A 14,819-nucleotide genomic window follows, 5' to 3' on the forward strand; every position below is an offset into this window, starting at 1 on the left:
GAAGGTACTAAACTGTGATTTTTGTTTTCAGACCCTCTTCTGCTTAGGATTTTTTTTCTAAAAATCCTTTGTCTTTTTCCTCTTTAACATTCCTCTAGCTTGGTTGCCCTGTACCCTAACAGCGCACCCACCCCAGTTTCTTCTCCTGCCATCAGGGACTGCCTGTTTACCTGTTTATATTCCCACCCACTCCTTCTACATTGTTGCTGTTGCTGTAGCAACTGCCATCTGAATCTCCTTCCTTCCTCTTGCTTTTTCCTTCCTCCTGCCAACCAGTGTTCATTAGACTCTCCCTCCCCCGTTTTACACACTGTGAGGTCAGGGCTGATGCTATATAATAACATCTGTCAGAAGGCAGGGCCAGGAATAGTTTTAAGATGAAGATTAGATGGCTGCTTATGAAACCCCTCTCTATTTTCCGCAGCTTGGGGTAAAGGGGGATTTGAATAAGCCAGCCCATCTGATGAACTGAGACGACTTTATTGAGTCCCTAATTCTGTGGAAAAGTCATGAGTGTCCCAGCACAAATCTCTTAGGGCATTGCTTCTTCATTCATTTTGAGATCTGGGTTGGTTCTTTGTGACTTTGGGAATCTCTGGACCAAAGGCAAAAACTTGGATTCTAGTTCTCTTCACCTCTGGGCATGTCCCTGTTCTGGAAAGTGATGATTAGAAGCGCTTTAATGCCTGCCATCCATGTTTGCCATTTGATTATCTAAAGATCTCTTTATCAGAAATTTAGTCAAGCCCTTCTGCCCACCTCAGTCAAACTTAAATTTCTGGATATTCGAAAAAGGAAGGAAATTTTACCATGTACGCTGAACCTGTATCTGTATTTCAAGCCAGAGAGGCTTGGCAGTGAATCATGCTCTGAGGAAAGTAAGTTTGTTCAGTCACAGATCACAATGTGTCTTTCTCAGGCTGGTTGTCCAACAGTTCTGGTTTCTTCTAGACAAGTCTCAGTCTTGGAACTGAGGATTGTATTAGAAAAAACAAAAGGGAAAGCCCAGGTTCGTCCCCTTCCAGCTCACATAAAAGAAATGGTTAAGGGATTATTGGGACCCTGAACACCCTGGAATGGAACTGGTATGGGCTGTGACTCCCTGAACTTGTTTACTTTTTAACTAATTCTAGTGTCCTCTAGGATTTGTCGTATTCTGTGGATTGTGTTCAGAAAGTACAAAATGTCCCACATTCCTTATAGGTCATCCTGTCCTAAAGCAGACACTGGAGGGGAGAGATTCCCCCTCCACTAAAGGACTTTGATTTTGCCTGTCTGGTTGTACGATACCATCTCTTATGTCTGTGATTTGGAATAGCAGCAGCTTGATTTCAAGCATTTCACAGGTTTTATGAAACTTTCACATAGAAACTATGAGGAAATTCATGCCAGTGGGCTTCGGAAAATCTTGTTGGCATCATCAGATGAATTACTTAATCATAGATTTATCGACATCTAGGTTCGTAGAGCCTGATCTTGGAACCTTTATTGATACCATGTCTTATTCTGGACCTGATACTCCCAGTGAGTTTCCCTGGAAACAGCCTCAGCTTATTTCTCTTCTGTTCCAAGGCCTTAGGCTTGGACAAGAACTTGTATAAATGTTCTTTTTACCCCGCCAGAGCAATAAAGAAGTCCACTTGAGTATTTTTGGGGGGTCAAAAAACAAAAAACCAGGAGACCACACTAGTGAGGAGTATTTTCCTAATGTTCTGAGGTTCTCTTGCTTTTCGTCCTGGGTCTTTTACATGCTGACCCTTGGATCACCTCCTACCCCATTATTGTTGCATTTTGTGACAAATCCTTGGTTGAAGAAAGGTTGGGAATAGATTTATTGGGTTTTTTTATAGGAATATTTTGATTCGAAGTCATTTTAAATTGTTGCTAGTCATTTCAAGATATTGCTCATCTCATTTGGGTGTGTAATGGTAGTCTCATTTCTCTGGAGGAGTGGAGATAGTGGTATCTTTGTTATCAAGATCAGAGTCCAGAAAGCAAGTCAAGATTGAGGCATTTTTGTTGTATACAGGTACCCTCAGTTCTCCAAAAGGAAGTGAGAAACAACTTCTCCTTCAGGGAATGTGTTGAGAACAGGAAAAAACATTTCAGACATTGTTGGTGGAGTGGAACTCTGACCTTAAAAGGAATTGAAGTCCTCTCTGCTAATAGAAACGGGGCTATAAAAAGTGCTATATTGTGTGGTTGGCTTTTCATTGAGCCTCTGGCAATCTACTTTCTCTCCATCTTGTTTCCACTCCCCACCTACTGTTCACCTCCTCCCCCAAAATCCCAAAATGGAACCATGATTCTCAAAGTGTGGTTTGAAATTCAGATTCCTGGGCCCACTTCCCAGATTGAGTTAGAATATCTAGGGATAGATCCTGAGAATCTACATTTTTTAAAAGTCCCAAATGATTTCTCGTGCACATTACACTTGGAATCATAAGCTACAGGATCTTTGGCATTATATTTATATCTTGACTGTGAAGACAAACTGCTTCTAAGCCTTTTCTTCCCAATGAACTAGGTCATCCTTACCATTCTTATCAGGAGGAGCCAGCTGTAGAGCCCCTGCTGGGAAATTACAGTTAACATAGCTCACTTTCTGGATTTCAGGTGTCATTCCACCCCTCTGTTAGGATTTGAATGTTGAGCCCCAACATGAAACATTCAGTTTTAATAGTTGCTACTCTTTAGGTAGCACTCCTAAACACTCAAGGAGCAGGATTCATGTCTATCTGCCCTTTCTGTGTGAGAAGTAGGAGTTCCCTGCCTGGAAGCGTAGGCAAGAGAAAAGTTAGTGACTGTTCTGGAGCCCACAGACAGACACCTGTAGAGTGGCCACATTGCAAACACAGGTCAAGGAGCTTGGGTGGGAATGGGATGGGCCTGGATGCCTGTCCTGGATGCCATTCTCCTACAGGCCTATCTAGAATGGGCAGAGGAAGTTCCTGTTAACAGACAGAAAGGGCATTTGCCAGAGGCCCCAGCTTTCCTGTCAGGGATGCCTGACCCCTGCTGCTATGGCTGGTGGGGCTGGTCAAGTGTCTTTTTGTTGAGTCTTGTTTCCACCCCCAACTCCTTTCCAGTCCTACAGATGCAGGTTTATTTGCACACTCCATGCTGGTCTTGGATTGAAAGCTTCTCATTGTTTTTGAGCTCAGTGTTTAGATAACACCACATGCCTGTGGCAGCTAGAGCACCCTGTAAAGGAAATGCCTGGACTCTAACAGCCCCAGCATTCATTCTCTGTATGTAAGTGGGTGTGGCCTGTGTTTAGGGCCATTATAAGAACATTTCTCTGCAGGGATTATTCCTTGGGGCCTGTAGGGTATCAGGCTTCTCCTTGATGTTTGGAGTGCTAGGGAACATTTTCTAAGTCTCTTCTCTCCTTCCTTCCATTCTAGTCATAAGAGGATTAAAGTCTGTTTTGCCCAAGCCTTGTTTCTACACATGGCTGCAGTACCAGAGCATTCTTCCCTCTGGTGGGAAGACTGCCTTGGGGGACACAGGACTAATTGTGGCTAGTGGTGGTACAGACTGTTTTTATGACCAGGTCAGAGTAGCAGCTGCCTTTGCACTGTGGTTTCAGGGGCTCCTTTTCCCATAGGATATCTCCTTTCTTGTCTCCTTAATCTTCCCCATCACTCTCTTGCCAAAAAAAAAAGAAGAAAATATTATCTTCATTCAATATTAAATCTCTTCTGATAGCATATAGCTCTCTAAGTTTTCACTTAGTAAAATGCTATTAAAACTTCTTCCTTAAAAATGTTTCAAATAAATCTACCAGGCTGTAATTTAGGTATCTCAGGGTCCTTTCCAGCTATGCAATTCCCTATAATTTATAAAGTTGTTTTCTAAAGCTACTAGGGTTACTTCTTTTCATGACAATAATGTCTGTGTGAGGCAGAGTGAGTGGCACTCATTTCTGCAGCATCCCTCATGCATGTACTTAATCTCACTTTCCTACCAGTAATTCAGTGCTCCAAGAATTGAAGAAAGAAAAGTTGGTTGTGACACTGACAGTGAGCAGTCATTCGTCCGTAATAAAATAGTGTCCAGGTAATCAAGGATACTGAAAGATAAAACACAGGCAGATACGCACAGACACACCCCCACACACACCCTTTGTTACTTAGTACTGTATAATTGTTAATGTTCATAGCCGTCCTACTTCACTGTAAAATTGAAAGTATCTTCTGAGTCATCAAAAGAAATTATTTGGAACCATACTGTGTGACTTTTTTTTAAAAGTCATGAATATTGTGAAACTACAGAAGAGTATTAGGTGAACCAGAATATACCACTCCCTAGTGAAGTTGGATAAATGGAATTACATATATTAACCAAAGGATATTTCAAAGCTAGATATAAACCTGTTGGGAATTGTAAAGGGAAACAAGTCATCTTGCTTTTCCAATCATTGTAACTGCTTGCTCTGGATTTAATTTAAAATTTTTCTTTAATATTTACTCTCAAATCATGCCATATGGAATATAAAAATTCTGTGAACAGATTAAATATTTTTAAATAAATGCTTAAGTAATTAAGTGATTATTATTGAAAAAATATCCAGAATAAACAATAAAGTATCTGTTTTTCTCGCTGATGGTTCTTGTAACTCTGAAATAAAGGATAAATATATCTCTTAAATCCCATCCATGATTAGCCTGTTGGAGTGGACATGACTCACTTCCTACAGTCTTGACGAGTGTCTATTTGATTATGTAGTTACCTCGGGTAAATGAAATAACTAATGGTTTTAGTATGTCTCTTCTTTCAAGATGCTTGTGATGTCCTGTAAATTTACTGGTAATTCACCTTTTGGAGATTGAAAAGGAGAATTGACAGGTTAAATAACTGCTTTAATGTAATCAAGAAGCCACCTTGTCTTCGTTGTTACCTTCCAGCTCCCTGTATAGAAATACCTTTCTGCCAAAATTGAGATGTACAAGCCTGACAGGAGGTCCGGGGCACATGTTGGGAAGAAATAAAAGGATCATGCCTGATCCCTGTGCTTTCTGCTTTCCAGTTCTCTCCTGCGCTATGGCGGCAACCTGTCCCTCCAAAGTGCTATGAGTGTGCGATTCAACAGCAACGGGACCCAGCTCCTGGCCCTGAGGCGTCGCCTGCCCCCCGTGCTCTATGACATCCACTCCCGCCTGCCTGTGTTCCAGTTTGACAATCAGGGGTACTTCAACTCTTGCACCATGAAAAGCTGCTGTTTTGCAGGAGATCGTGACCAGGTAAGTGCCTTCTGCCTCCTGCATCTCACACTCATGCTCCTCTCAGAGTGCTCTTTCTACACTGGTCTTTATTTCCCTTTAGCATCATGTCAGGTAGAAACAATTGAGAGGAACAATAAATGTCTGGGGACCTTCTGGCTTAATAGTGAGTTTCTTCCTCAGAGCTGCCATTGGGTAATATGAGGCACACACCATAAACCAAGGCTGGACACAATGTGGTTCTGAGCAACCTAGCTCTGCCAAGTTTGTAAACAGATTTTATGATTCTAAGAATGTATCATTTTGAAAGAAAGGAGGAAGTCCATGGAAAATTAGCCAGTGAAAAAAAGAAAGACTTTTTTTTGTATCAGTAAAACACAAGGATGAATGAAACACACTAAGTACCATCCAAGAGACAGACATCCTGAACGGCCCCTTGGGATGGCATCTTTTTCTTGGATGAAGTGGGCTGAGCAGCTTTGTTTGAGAGGAAGCCAGATGCTGACTCTTCTCCTTTTTATTGCCAGCATCACAACTGGGAAGGAGAACCCAAGCTGTGAGTTTCCAGCCTTTTCACAGTCTTACTGGGAATCGAGATACTGATGTTGACTTAGAGCTGGCAGTTTAAAAACGTGCTTAGCATTCTTGCACGTGTCTTGGCCATAGAAGTTCTGAAGAGGATGTCAGTGAGTGGATCAGTTGGACTGGTCTGAGACCAGTCTGAGTAATCAAGCTGAGTAAAGACAAATATAAAGAAAGATTGAGCAAATAAACAAATAGATTTTGTTTCTTCTCAAATGCAACAGATCTTATGCTACTTCATATCTAGATTAGAAAAGAGAGAAACCTTAGTCTCTTGCTAATGCTTAGTGTTCTTTTGGGGTCCATCAACAATGTCAAATTTTGACATATAATTCTTACAAACTGTTCTCCACCTCTTTAGGGTTATTTGTGGGTGAGGTGCATAAAATAAACAGTTCTTTGAGAACCTGTGAAGACCCTGCTTTTTGAAGGCAATAGTTAGGATTTTTCTCCCTAAAGTGAGGTTACTAGAGTCCTCAACATCATAGCTTTAAGATTAGTGTACAGGCATACCTCATTTTGCTGCATTTCGCACATGTTGCGTTTTTTACAAATAGAAAGTTTTCTCAACCCTGCGTCAAGCAAATCTATCAGCGCCATTTTTCCAACGGCATTTGCTCACGTTTTGATAATTCTCACAATATTTCAAATTTTTTCATTATTATTATATTTCTTATGGTGATCTGTGATCAGTGATCTTTGATGTTACTATTATAATTGTTTTGGGGCACCATGAAGTGTGCCCATATAAGATGGGAAACTTAATCAATAAATGTGTGTGTTCTCACTGTTCCACCAACCAGCCATTTCTCTGTCTCTTTCCCTCTCCTTGGGCCTCTCTATTCCGTGAGACACAACAATATTGAAATTAGACCAATTAATAATCCTACAATGACCTCTAAGTGTTCAAGTGAAAGGAAGAGTTGCACGTCTCTCGCTTTAAATCGAAAGTTATAATGATTAAGCTTAGTGAGGAAGGCATGTCAAAAGATAGGCTGAACAACTAGAAGGATGCGCAACTATGACATACAGCTATCTATTGGGGCTTTAGGGGAAAAAAATAAATAAAATTATTAAAAAAAAAAAAAAAGTAGGCTGAAAACTAGGCCTCTTCTGCCATACAGTTAGCAGGTTGTGATTGCAAAGGAAAAGTTCTTGAAGGAAATTAAAAGCGCTAACTTCAGTGAACATAGGAATGATAAGAAAGCAAAACAGCCTTATTGCTGATACGGAGAAAGTTTTAGTGATCTGGATAGAAGATCAAACCAGCCACAACATTCCCTTAAGCCAAAGCCTAATCCAGAGCAAGGCCCTAACTCTCTTCAGTTCTATGAAGGCTGAGAGAGGTGAGGAAGCTGCAGAAGAAAAATTTGAAGCTAGCAGAGGTTGGTTCGTGAAGTTTAAGGAAAGAAGCTGTCTCTGTAACATAAAAGTGCGAGGTGAAGCAACAAGTGCTGATGTAGAAGCTGCAGCAAGTTATCCAGAAGATCTAGCTAAGATAATCAGAGTGGCTACAGAAAACAACAGATTTTCAGTGTACGCGAAACAACCTTATATGGAAAGAAGTTGCCATCTGGGACCTTCATAGCTAGCGAAGTGAAGTCAATGCCTGGCTTTAAAGCTTCAAAGGATAAGCTGACTCTCTTGTTAGGGGCTAATGCAGCTGGTGACATTAAATTGAAGCCAATGCTCATTTACCATTCTGAAAATCCTAGGGCCTTTAAGAATTATGCTAAATCGACTCTGCCTGTGCTCTATAAATGGAGCAGTAAAGCTTGGATGACAGCGCATCTGTTTACAACAAGGTTTATTGAATATTTTAAGCCCACTGTTGAGACCTATTGCTTAGAAAAAAAAAATTCCTTTCAAAATATTACTGCTCAGGGCCGGCCCCATGGCTTAGCGTTTAAGTGCTCCCGCTCCCATGCTGGCGGCCCGGGGTCGGATCCCGGGCGCCCACCGACGCACCGCTTCTCCGGCCATGCTGGGGCCGCGTCCCACATACAGCAACTAGAAGGATGTGCAGCTATGACATACAACTATCTACTGGGGCTTTGAGGGAAAAAAATAAATAAATAAAATCTTTAAAAAAAAAAAATTATTACTGCTCATTGATAATGCATCTACTCACCCAAGAGTTTTGATGGAGATGTACAATGAAATTAATGTTGTTTTTGTGCTTGCTGACATAACATCAATTCTGCAGCCCATGGATCAAGGAGTGATTTCTACTTTTAAGTCTTAGTATTTAAGAATTATGTTTCATAAGACTATAGCTGCCATAGATGATGATTCCTCTGATAGATCTGAGCAAAGTAAATTGAAACCTTCTGGAAAGGATTCACCATTCTGCCATTAAGAACATTCATGATTCGTGGGAAGAGGTCAAAATATCAGTGTTAAGGGGAGTTTGGAAGAAGTTGATTCCAATCCTTATGGATAACTTTGAGGGATTCAAGACTTCAGTGGAAGAAGTAACTGCAGATGTGGTGGAAATAGCAAGAGAACTAGAATTAGAAGTGGAGCTTGAAGATGTGACTGAATTGCTGCAATCTCATGATAAAACTTTAACAGATGAGGAGTTGCTTCTTATGCATGAGCAAAGAAAGTAGTTTCTTGAGGTGGAATCTACTCCTGCTGAAGATGCTGTGAAGATTGTTGCAGTGACATCAAAGAGTTTAGAATATTACGTAAACTTAGTTGATAAAGCAGTGGCAGGATTTGAGAGGATTGACTCCAATTTTGAAAGAAGGTGTACTGTAGGTAAAATGCTATCAAACAGCATCGCATGCTAGAGAAATGGTTCGTGAAAGGAAGAGTCAATGGATGCAGCAAACTTCATTGTTGTCTTATTTTAAGAAATTGTCACAGTCACCCCAGCCTTCAGCAACCACTACCCTGATCAGTCAGCAGCCATCACATCCGGGCAAGACCCTCCACCAGCAAAAAGATTACGACTCACTGCAGGCTCAGATGATGGGTATCATTTTTTAGCAATAAAGTATTTTTTACTTAAAGTATGTACATTGTTTTTTAGACATAATGCTATTGCACACTTAATAGACTACAGTCTAGTGTAAACATAATTTTTATATGCACTGGGAAACAAAATATTCGTGTGACTCACTTTATTATGATATTTACTTTATTGTGCTGTTCTGGAACTGAATCCTCAATATCTCTGAGGTATGCCTGTATGTAGTAAGACCATAATAAATGCTTGTTGAATTGAGTTGAATGTTAAAGAAATTGAGAATATCTTTTAAGTTGTCCAGGCTAGGGATTTCTCCTTTTATAAATAGAGAATATTTATCCAAATTGAGAATTTATATTCAAGTTGGAGTCCTAGGGCCTACCTGGCTGCGATCCACACTTGAAACCACTAGGTGGCCTCAGTTACATAAGCGATGTCTCCTTGGAGAGGCCATAATGCCTGAATGACTTAGTTTTTGCAGGCAATTTATTGCTTGGGTGGGAAGAAGTGATTTTTAGAGATGATCAGACTCACAATAGAGCAGATAATTGTCTGCTCTGCAGAATGGTTGATTTAGTTTCATTTAGCTGTGGAAATGACAACCAAGCCCCTCCCTCCCTCTCTTCCTTTTTTCTTCTTTCCTTTCTTCTTTGCTTTTGTTGATTTTCCATCTTCTGTCACCCTCTATGCATGTGATCCTTATTTCATTGAATAATAAAGAGTAGGCACTAAATGTAATGGTTTATTAGGCTTTATTACCAGAAACACAGGGGCTGAAGGAAAGGTAAAAGAGGTAAAGGAAAAGGGATGTTGTGTTTTCTTTCAGTTCGTATATTCACAGCCAGCACTTGTCTGCATGGAGTCCTTAAAAGACTCAGAACAAAGGCCTGTAGCCAATGTGTAGAGCACCTAGACCATGGTTTCTCAACCTCGGCACTATTGACATTTGGTCAAGTAATTCTTTGCTGTGTAGGGCTGTCCTGTGCATTGTAGGATAGTTAGTAGCATCCCTGACCTCTCCCCACCAGATGCCAGTAATATCTCCCCCAGCCATCCATCCCCTAGACAAGCAAAAATGTCTCCAGATATTGCCACATGTCCCCTGGGGGGAAAATTGCCCTTGGTTGATGATGAACCTCCTAGGTTATAATTACCCATTTGGCCCAGATACATTGGGACAGGTATTGCCACAAGCAGAGCCACACAAGGTGTTTTGTGATGGTCCTGGTTATGTTCAATGACAAGATGTAGTTGTTTTTGCCTTTCTGGTTATAAATAATGATAAAAATATTGAGTGGCTTTTGATTTTCTCAATTCAGATTTGACTGACTTATTATTTGTAACTTTTGGCCTATGGGAAGAGTTTATGGGTACTATATGCTCTCTGACAAGGTAGACTGCTTTTTGGTTGGGGTAAAATGGTTGTCCATGGAGGAACGAGGATGCGAAGTCATTGACTCTAACTTTGAATCAGTTTCAGAGTTAAACTCTTTAAAGTCTGTTGGTATTCCCCATATAGATTATCAGAAGGAATAGGGGAATAGGAAATATGGAGATTTATGTTTGGCTGTTTTGTTCACTCCTTGGGGACTAAGAAATGTAGCTAATTCATCATTGTCTTGCCTCTAATGCCTGGCACACAGAACACAATAAATATTTATTGAAGTGAATCTTGAGTATTTTGGTTAATGTGTGGTGTTTAGCTTTCTGAGCCTAAGGCTTCTCTAACTATAAATCAGGATTGATAAGTACCATTTTTCCTGCTCAACTTCCAGGGGCTTTAGGAGGATGAATTAAATAATGGATTTTCAGTGAAACTAATCTGTTGAGCTTATACTTTTTAAGTGTGGCACAAGAGGCCAAACTTATTGTCTCATTGCTGGAACCTGTCTGTCAAAGGTGATTTATAGGCTCTGACTTTCCACACTCAGGGCTAAGGCAGCAGCTGCCATGGTTACAGTATGATCTGCAGGACTGACATGTATATTCTTTGACTAGTCCAGACAGGATCTTTTTTGCTGCTTTCAAATTCCAGAGCTTTTCTTATGTTGGTCTTTATATTTGATCTTGTTCTTGTATACTTTGTGAACACCCACAGCCCGAGGCTCTGTGCTCTGGAACTCTTCATTTAGTCATAGGCTGGGTAACCATCCCAGAGAGGAATGTGAGAATTTCCATAATAGGAATGAACATGGTCAAGAAATGCAGTAAGTGACCTATCTATCTGAGAGAGTCTTTTGGCTTTTAATTACAATGAGATCACCGAATCCACACAAATGTACCCAGATATTATGCCAGAGAGCCTGTACTTCTTATTAGAGTATCCTAGGTTCACTAGGTAATTCATTAGCCTCAAAATGAAATGAATATTTCAAGAAGTTGGACTTAAGATATAAAGTGTGAAGCTGAACCTACTTTGTGTCTTCCCCTGGCTCATTCTAATTAAAGAACTATTAAAGATCATTTTGAACAAACCCTCCTTTTACAGATGAGAAAACAGGCTTAGAGAAGTTAGATACACAAGTTAAGACGTATGCAAGTTTGTAGCTGAGCCAGGATTAAAGCCCAGATTTTTGAGCTCTCAGTAGAGACTGCTTTTCACCATACAAAAGGTCACAACTTAATGCCAACAGAAGCAAGGCAAGCAGCAAATAAGTGAATTGGGCTAGAAGTAAACATATGGAGGGGTGGAGACTGTGGCCAACTAGAGAGTCCACCTCAGCTAAATCTAAATGAATCCCATCTAAATGAAGCTTTGACTCAGCTTCAGCGCATTGTTGCCATGAGGGTCTCTGGTTTTTTTCAAGGGAAGCCAGAAATAAAGATTTTTATGTGGAGTCTCCTGATTTTTACATATTGCAACAAATTCATAGTTTATTGTATGGATAAAACAAATCTGTGCACCATACCTCTTCTGCTCTAGAGCTACCAGTTTGAAACCTCTGTGCTTCAGCAGGATGTTTTTCTCTCGTGTTTAGTTTCGTGGTCTGTCACTAGTTCATAGGTGGGTGGAGACAAGTTCTTTTTTCCTGTCTCCTACTGAACCTTGCCTAACTTCATGCCTTTTTCCCCTCCATCTTTTAAAATAAGAAAGCAGATATTTAGTGAGCATCTACTGTGTGCCAGATGCTGTGGTAGGCACATCCACATGCCTGCCAGACAGTACCCTCTTTGAGATTTTCATTCAGAGCTCTGTGTACAATTTGTCTTCTCCACTTTTGGCTAAAAATACATGGTTTGTTTATTTCTAGTATAATCTTTTGATTATTAAAGTTTAATAACTTCTCTCATCAGATTAAGTGACATAAGATTGGCTGTGGGTATTAGCAGAAACAGCCCCGAATAAAGCCTTGGACTTTTTTTTTTTTTCCAGCCAGCCCACCTTCTAGTCTTGCAGTGTAGTGAGGAATCTTGTAGTAAAACAGCATTCTTTCCTCTGGAGGCTGCCTGAACCCAAGGGTTCTCCTCCTTGCTTTCGTATCATACTTGGATTTTCTGTAGTTGTTGTTTTTCGTTTTCTCCCTGAAGCCTGACTGGGTACATTCTGTCTCCCAAGCTTCACACTCCCCTCTGTATACTAGTGAGCCTGTCTCTTAACAGGGTTAAAAAAGAAAGCCAATTTTCCACCTGCTAGTTTTTCTGGCACACACTTGTAAGACAGCACTAGGTTTTTGTTCCCTTTCTTTCACAATTCCTTAAATGGCTCCTACCCTAGATTATGAGAGTCCAGCAGAGTAGCTCAGGCTTCTGGGGAGTAAGTCTTTCAGGCTAACAGGTATGTGTGACCTGGAAATGGACAGTGTAATCTTCTCTTGCTTTAGTCTCATCTAACACCTGACCTAATAGTCCCTACATCTTGCTGAAAGTGGGATGGGAAAGGAAGGAGCAAGTATAATAAAGTTTTCTTGAAAGGCTAAGCACTGGGATCACTTACACAGGTCTTTCTTTTGAACTTGATAGATGGCAAAGCCCCCAAAGCATGTTAATTAAATCATCCTATCTCATCCCCTGGAGAAAAGAGCTGACTTGTACCCTGTGTTTCTGACAAAATGGCCTTGAATGCCTGGCCTCAGACATTACATCACCACTCAACCTTTTGTGTTGACAATATATGGGTATAGCAGAGGTGCAGGAATTCACTACTAAGTGTGCTCCAGGCCAGTGAAGCACAAGCACCCTATAAAGTTATAACTTTGCTTTTTTTATAACCTCATGCGTTCCTGATCAAGCTTACTTGGGGGCCTGGCATGCCATATGTTCTCCTTCAGCTGAAATAAAGGCATACTTTTAATAGGGGGAGATTCAACTCTTGGGTTCCATCCTTTGACTTGCTTTGTGACTTTAGGCTAATTTTTTCTTCTTCTTGCCTTTCTTTTATATCATATATTTTTAGCCCTTTAGCTTCTAAAGCACTTTCATTTCATATTAATCCTCCCAGCAACCTTTGGGTGTAGTTGGACAGGTTTCATTCCCAGGTGAAACTAAGGCCTAGAGTTGTTTGAAACAGCAGATCTAATGGGTAGCAGAACCAGGACTAGACTCAGTCTCTTGCCTCTCTCATTGTACCCTCTTCCTCATAGGCATGCTGCCAGCGGTGTTATACAGATCAAATGGTGATAGGTGTCTTCCATGGGCTGATGAGGAAGAGCTGATACAGAATGTTGTGGCAGAGAAATTCCTTGTTATATATATTACGTAGGTCAGTATTTTAGGAGACTTTTTATTTTATAAAGAGAAGATTGTGTGAAAATACCTTGTTTATTAAATCAGCCATTTATAATCCTTTTGAATCCTAAACCTCTTTATAAGTCTAAGCTATGAACACTCATTTCAGAAAAATGTACATATGCACATAGTTTTGCATATAATATTGAGGAACTTATGGAATTCCTGGCCCTAGAGGTTTCAGGTATTAGCAATCCTGGATTAAGATTTTACCCATGGCTTAGATCATCTTTTAGTCCATTTACTGATGCAGTTTTAGAACTTGGAAAGCTTAAACGGTTTTGGAGTGTATGCAGGCCTGCTAGATATGGTCTGGTTTGTAATTGTTCAGCTGAAAAGGAACACTAGGTGACCTGATTTCTTCTTAAAAAGAAATGGAATTGATGTGATCTGGTGACGCAACATGACAGTTCTCCTTTAATGTATAGCTCATGGCTGGGAGTCTGGGCTCCACTAGGAAATCCCCGGTAGATGTTAATGAAGGGAACAGAGTGTAACCTTTCCTGCTCCACCTGCCCCATCTTCCTTAGAGATTTTACTTTCAGTAGCTTTGCCTCTTTTTTCAAATGTCTTCAAAAAAAGAAAAAGGAAAGTAATATTACTTCCTCCAAGTGGTTGGAGACCTTCACTGGAATGAAGAGTAGAAATACTCATATGCAGACTGAAATGAGTGATGCATCTCTCCGCTTCCCAGTCCCCACATATGAAAACTGAGGCCCACTGAGGAGAGATTGATTGCTGAAGGCCATTTGGTTGATGGCCCCTCATCTTGCCCAGGTTTCCAAAACAATTTTGCCAAATAAAGATTCATCTTTAAGTAATGCAGGCTACTTTGTTACAAACAGCTGTTGGAAATTTAGAGCGTTTTTTAAATTTCTTTCCTACTGATTATTTGACTATTATTGGCTGCCTTTATGGAATGTTTCTTTATTAATAGAATTTTTCCTATTCAGAACCTATAAGGTTTAGTTATTTTAATAAACCAAAGAATTCCAGGAGCCTAATAGAGCTGAAATGGCAAATGGTCCAAAGAAGCAAGGATCATGTAACTTCACATGCAAAAATAGTGTTAATCTTATGGGTATGCATATTTGTTTGCTTTGATTGAGAGCCAGTGGAATTCTATTTTCTCCTACCACAAATAAAATTAAAATAAGTCTATGGCTTTGGCTATTTCCAAAGAAAAATTTCCCTGATTACTTTGAATGGTATTTGTGGCAGGCACTGGGTGTAAATGATACGATCAAAGGTATATTATATACCAATTGGCAAACCTTTTTCTGGAAATAGTTTTCTAGAGAGCACATCACAGA

At 40.3% G+C, this 14,819-nt stretch overlaps 1 protein-coding gene across 1 annotated transcript in view; it reads left to right on the forward strand.

Moving 5' to 3' along the window:
* The window catches only part of DCAF5 (DDB1 and CUL4 associated factor 5), a 110,907-nt gene that overhangs the window by 59,255 nt on the left and 36,833 nt on the right, over positions 1–14,819 (forward strand). The window contains exon 6 of the mRNA XM_004426279.3: positions 5,033–5,246. Within this exon, the coding sequence (XP_004426336.2) occupies positions 5,033–5,246 (214 nt within the window). The remainder of the gene's footprint in view (positions 1–5,032; positions 5,247–14,819) is intronic.

Source organism: Ceratotherium simum, chromosome 24, assembly GCF_057802395.1.
Source record: "Ceratotherium simum simum isolate JZ-2026a chromosome 24, ASM5780239v1, whole genome shotgun sequence".
Taxonomy (NCBI): domain Eukaryota; kingdom Metazoa; phylum Chordata; class Mammalia; order Perissodactyla; family Rhinocerotidae; genus Ceratotherium; species Ceratotherium simum.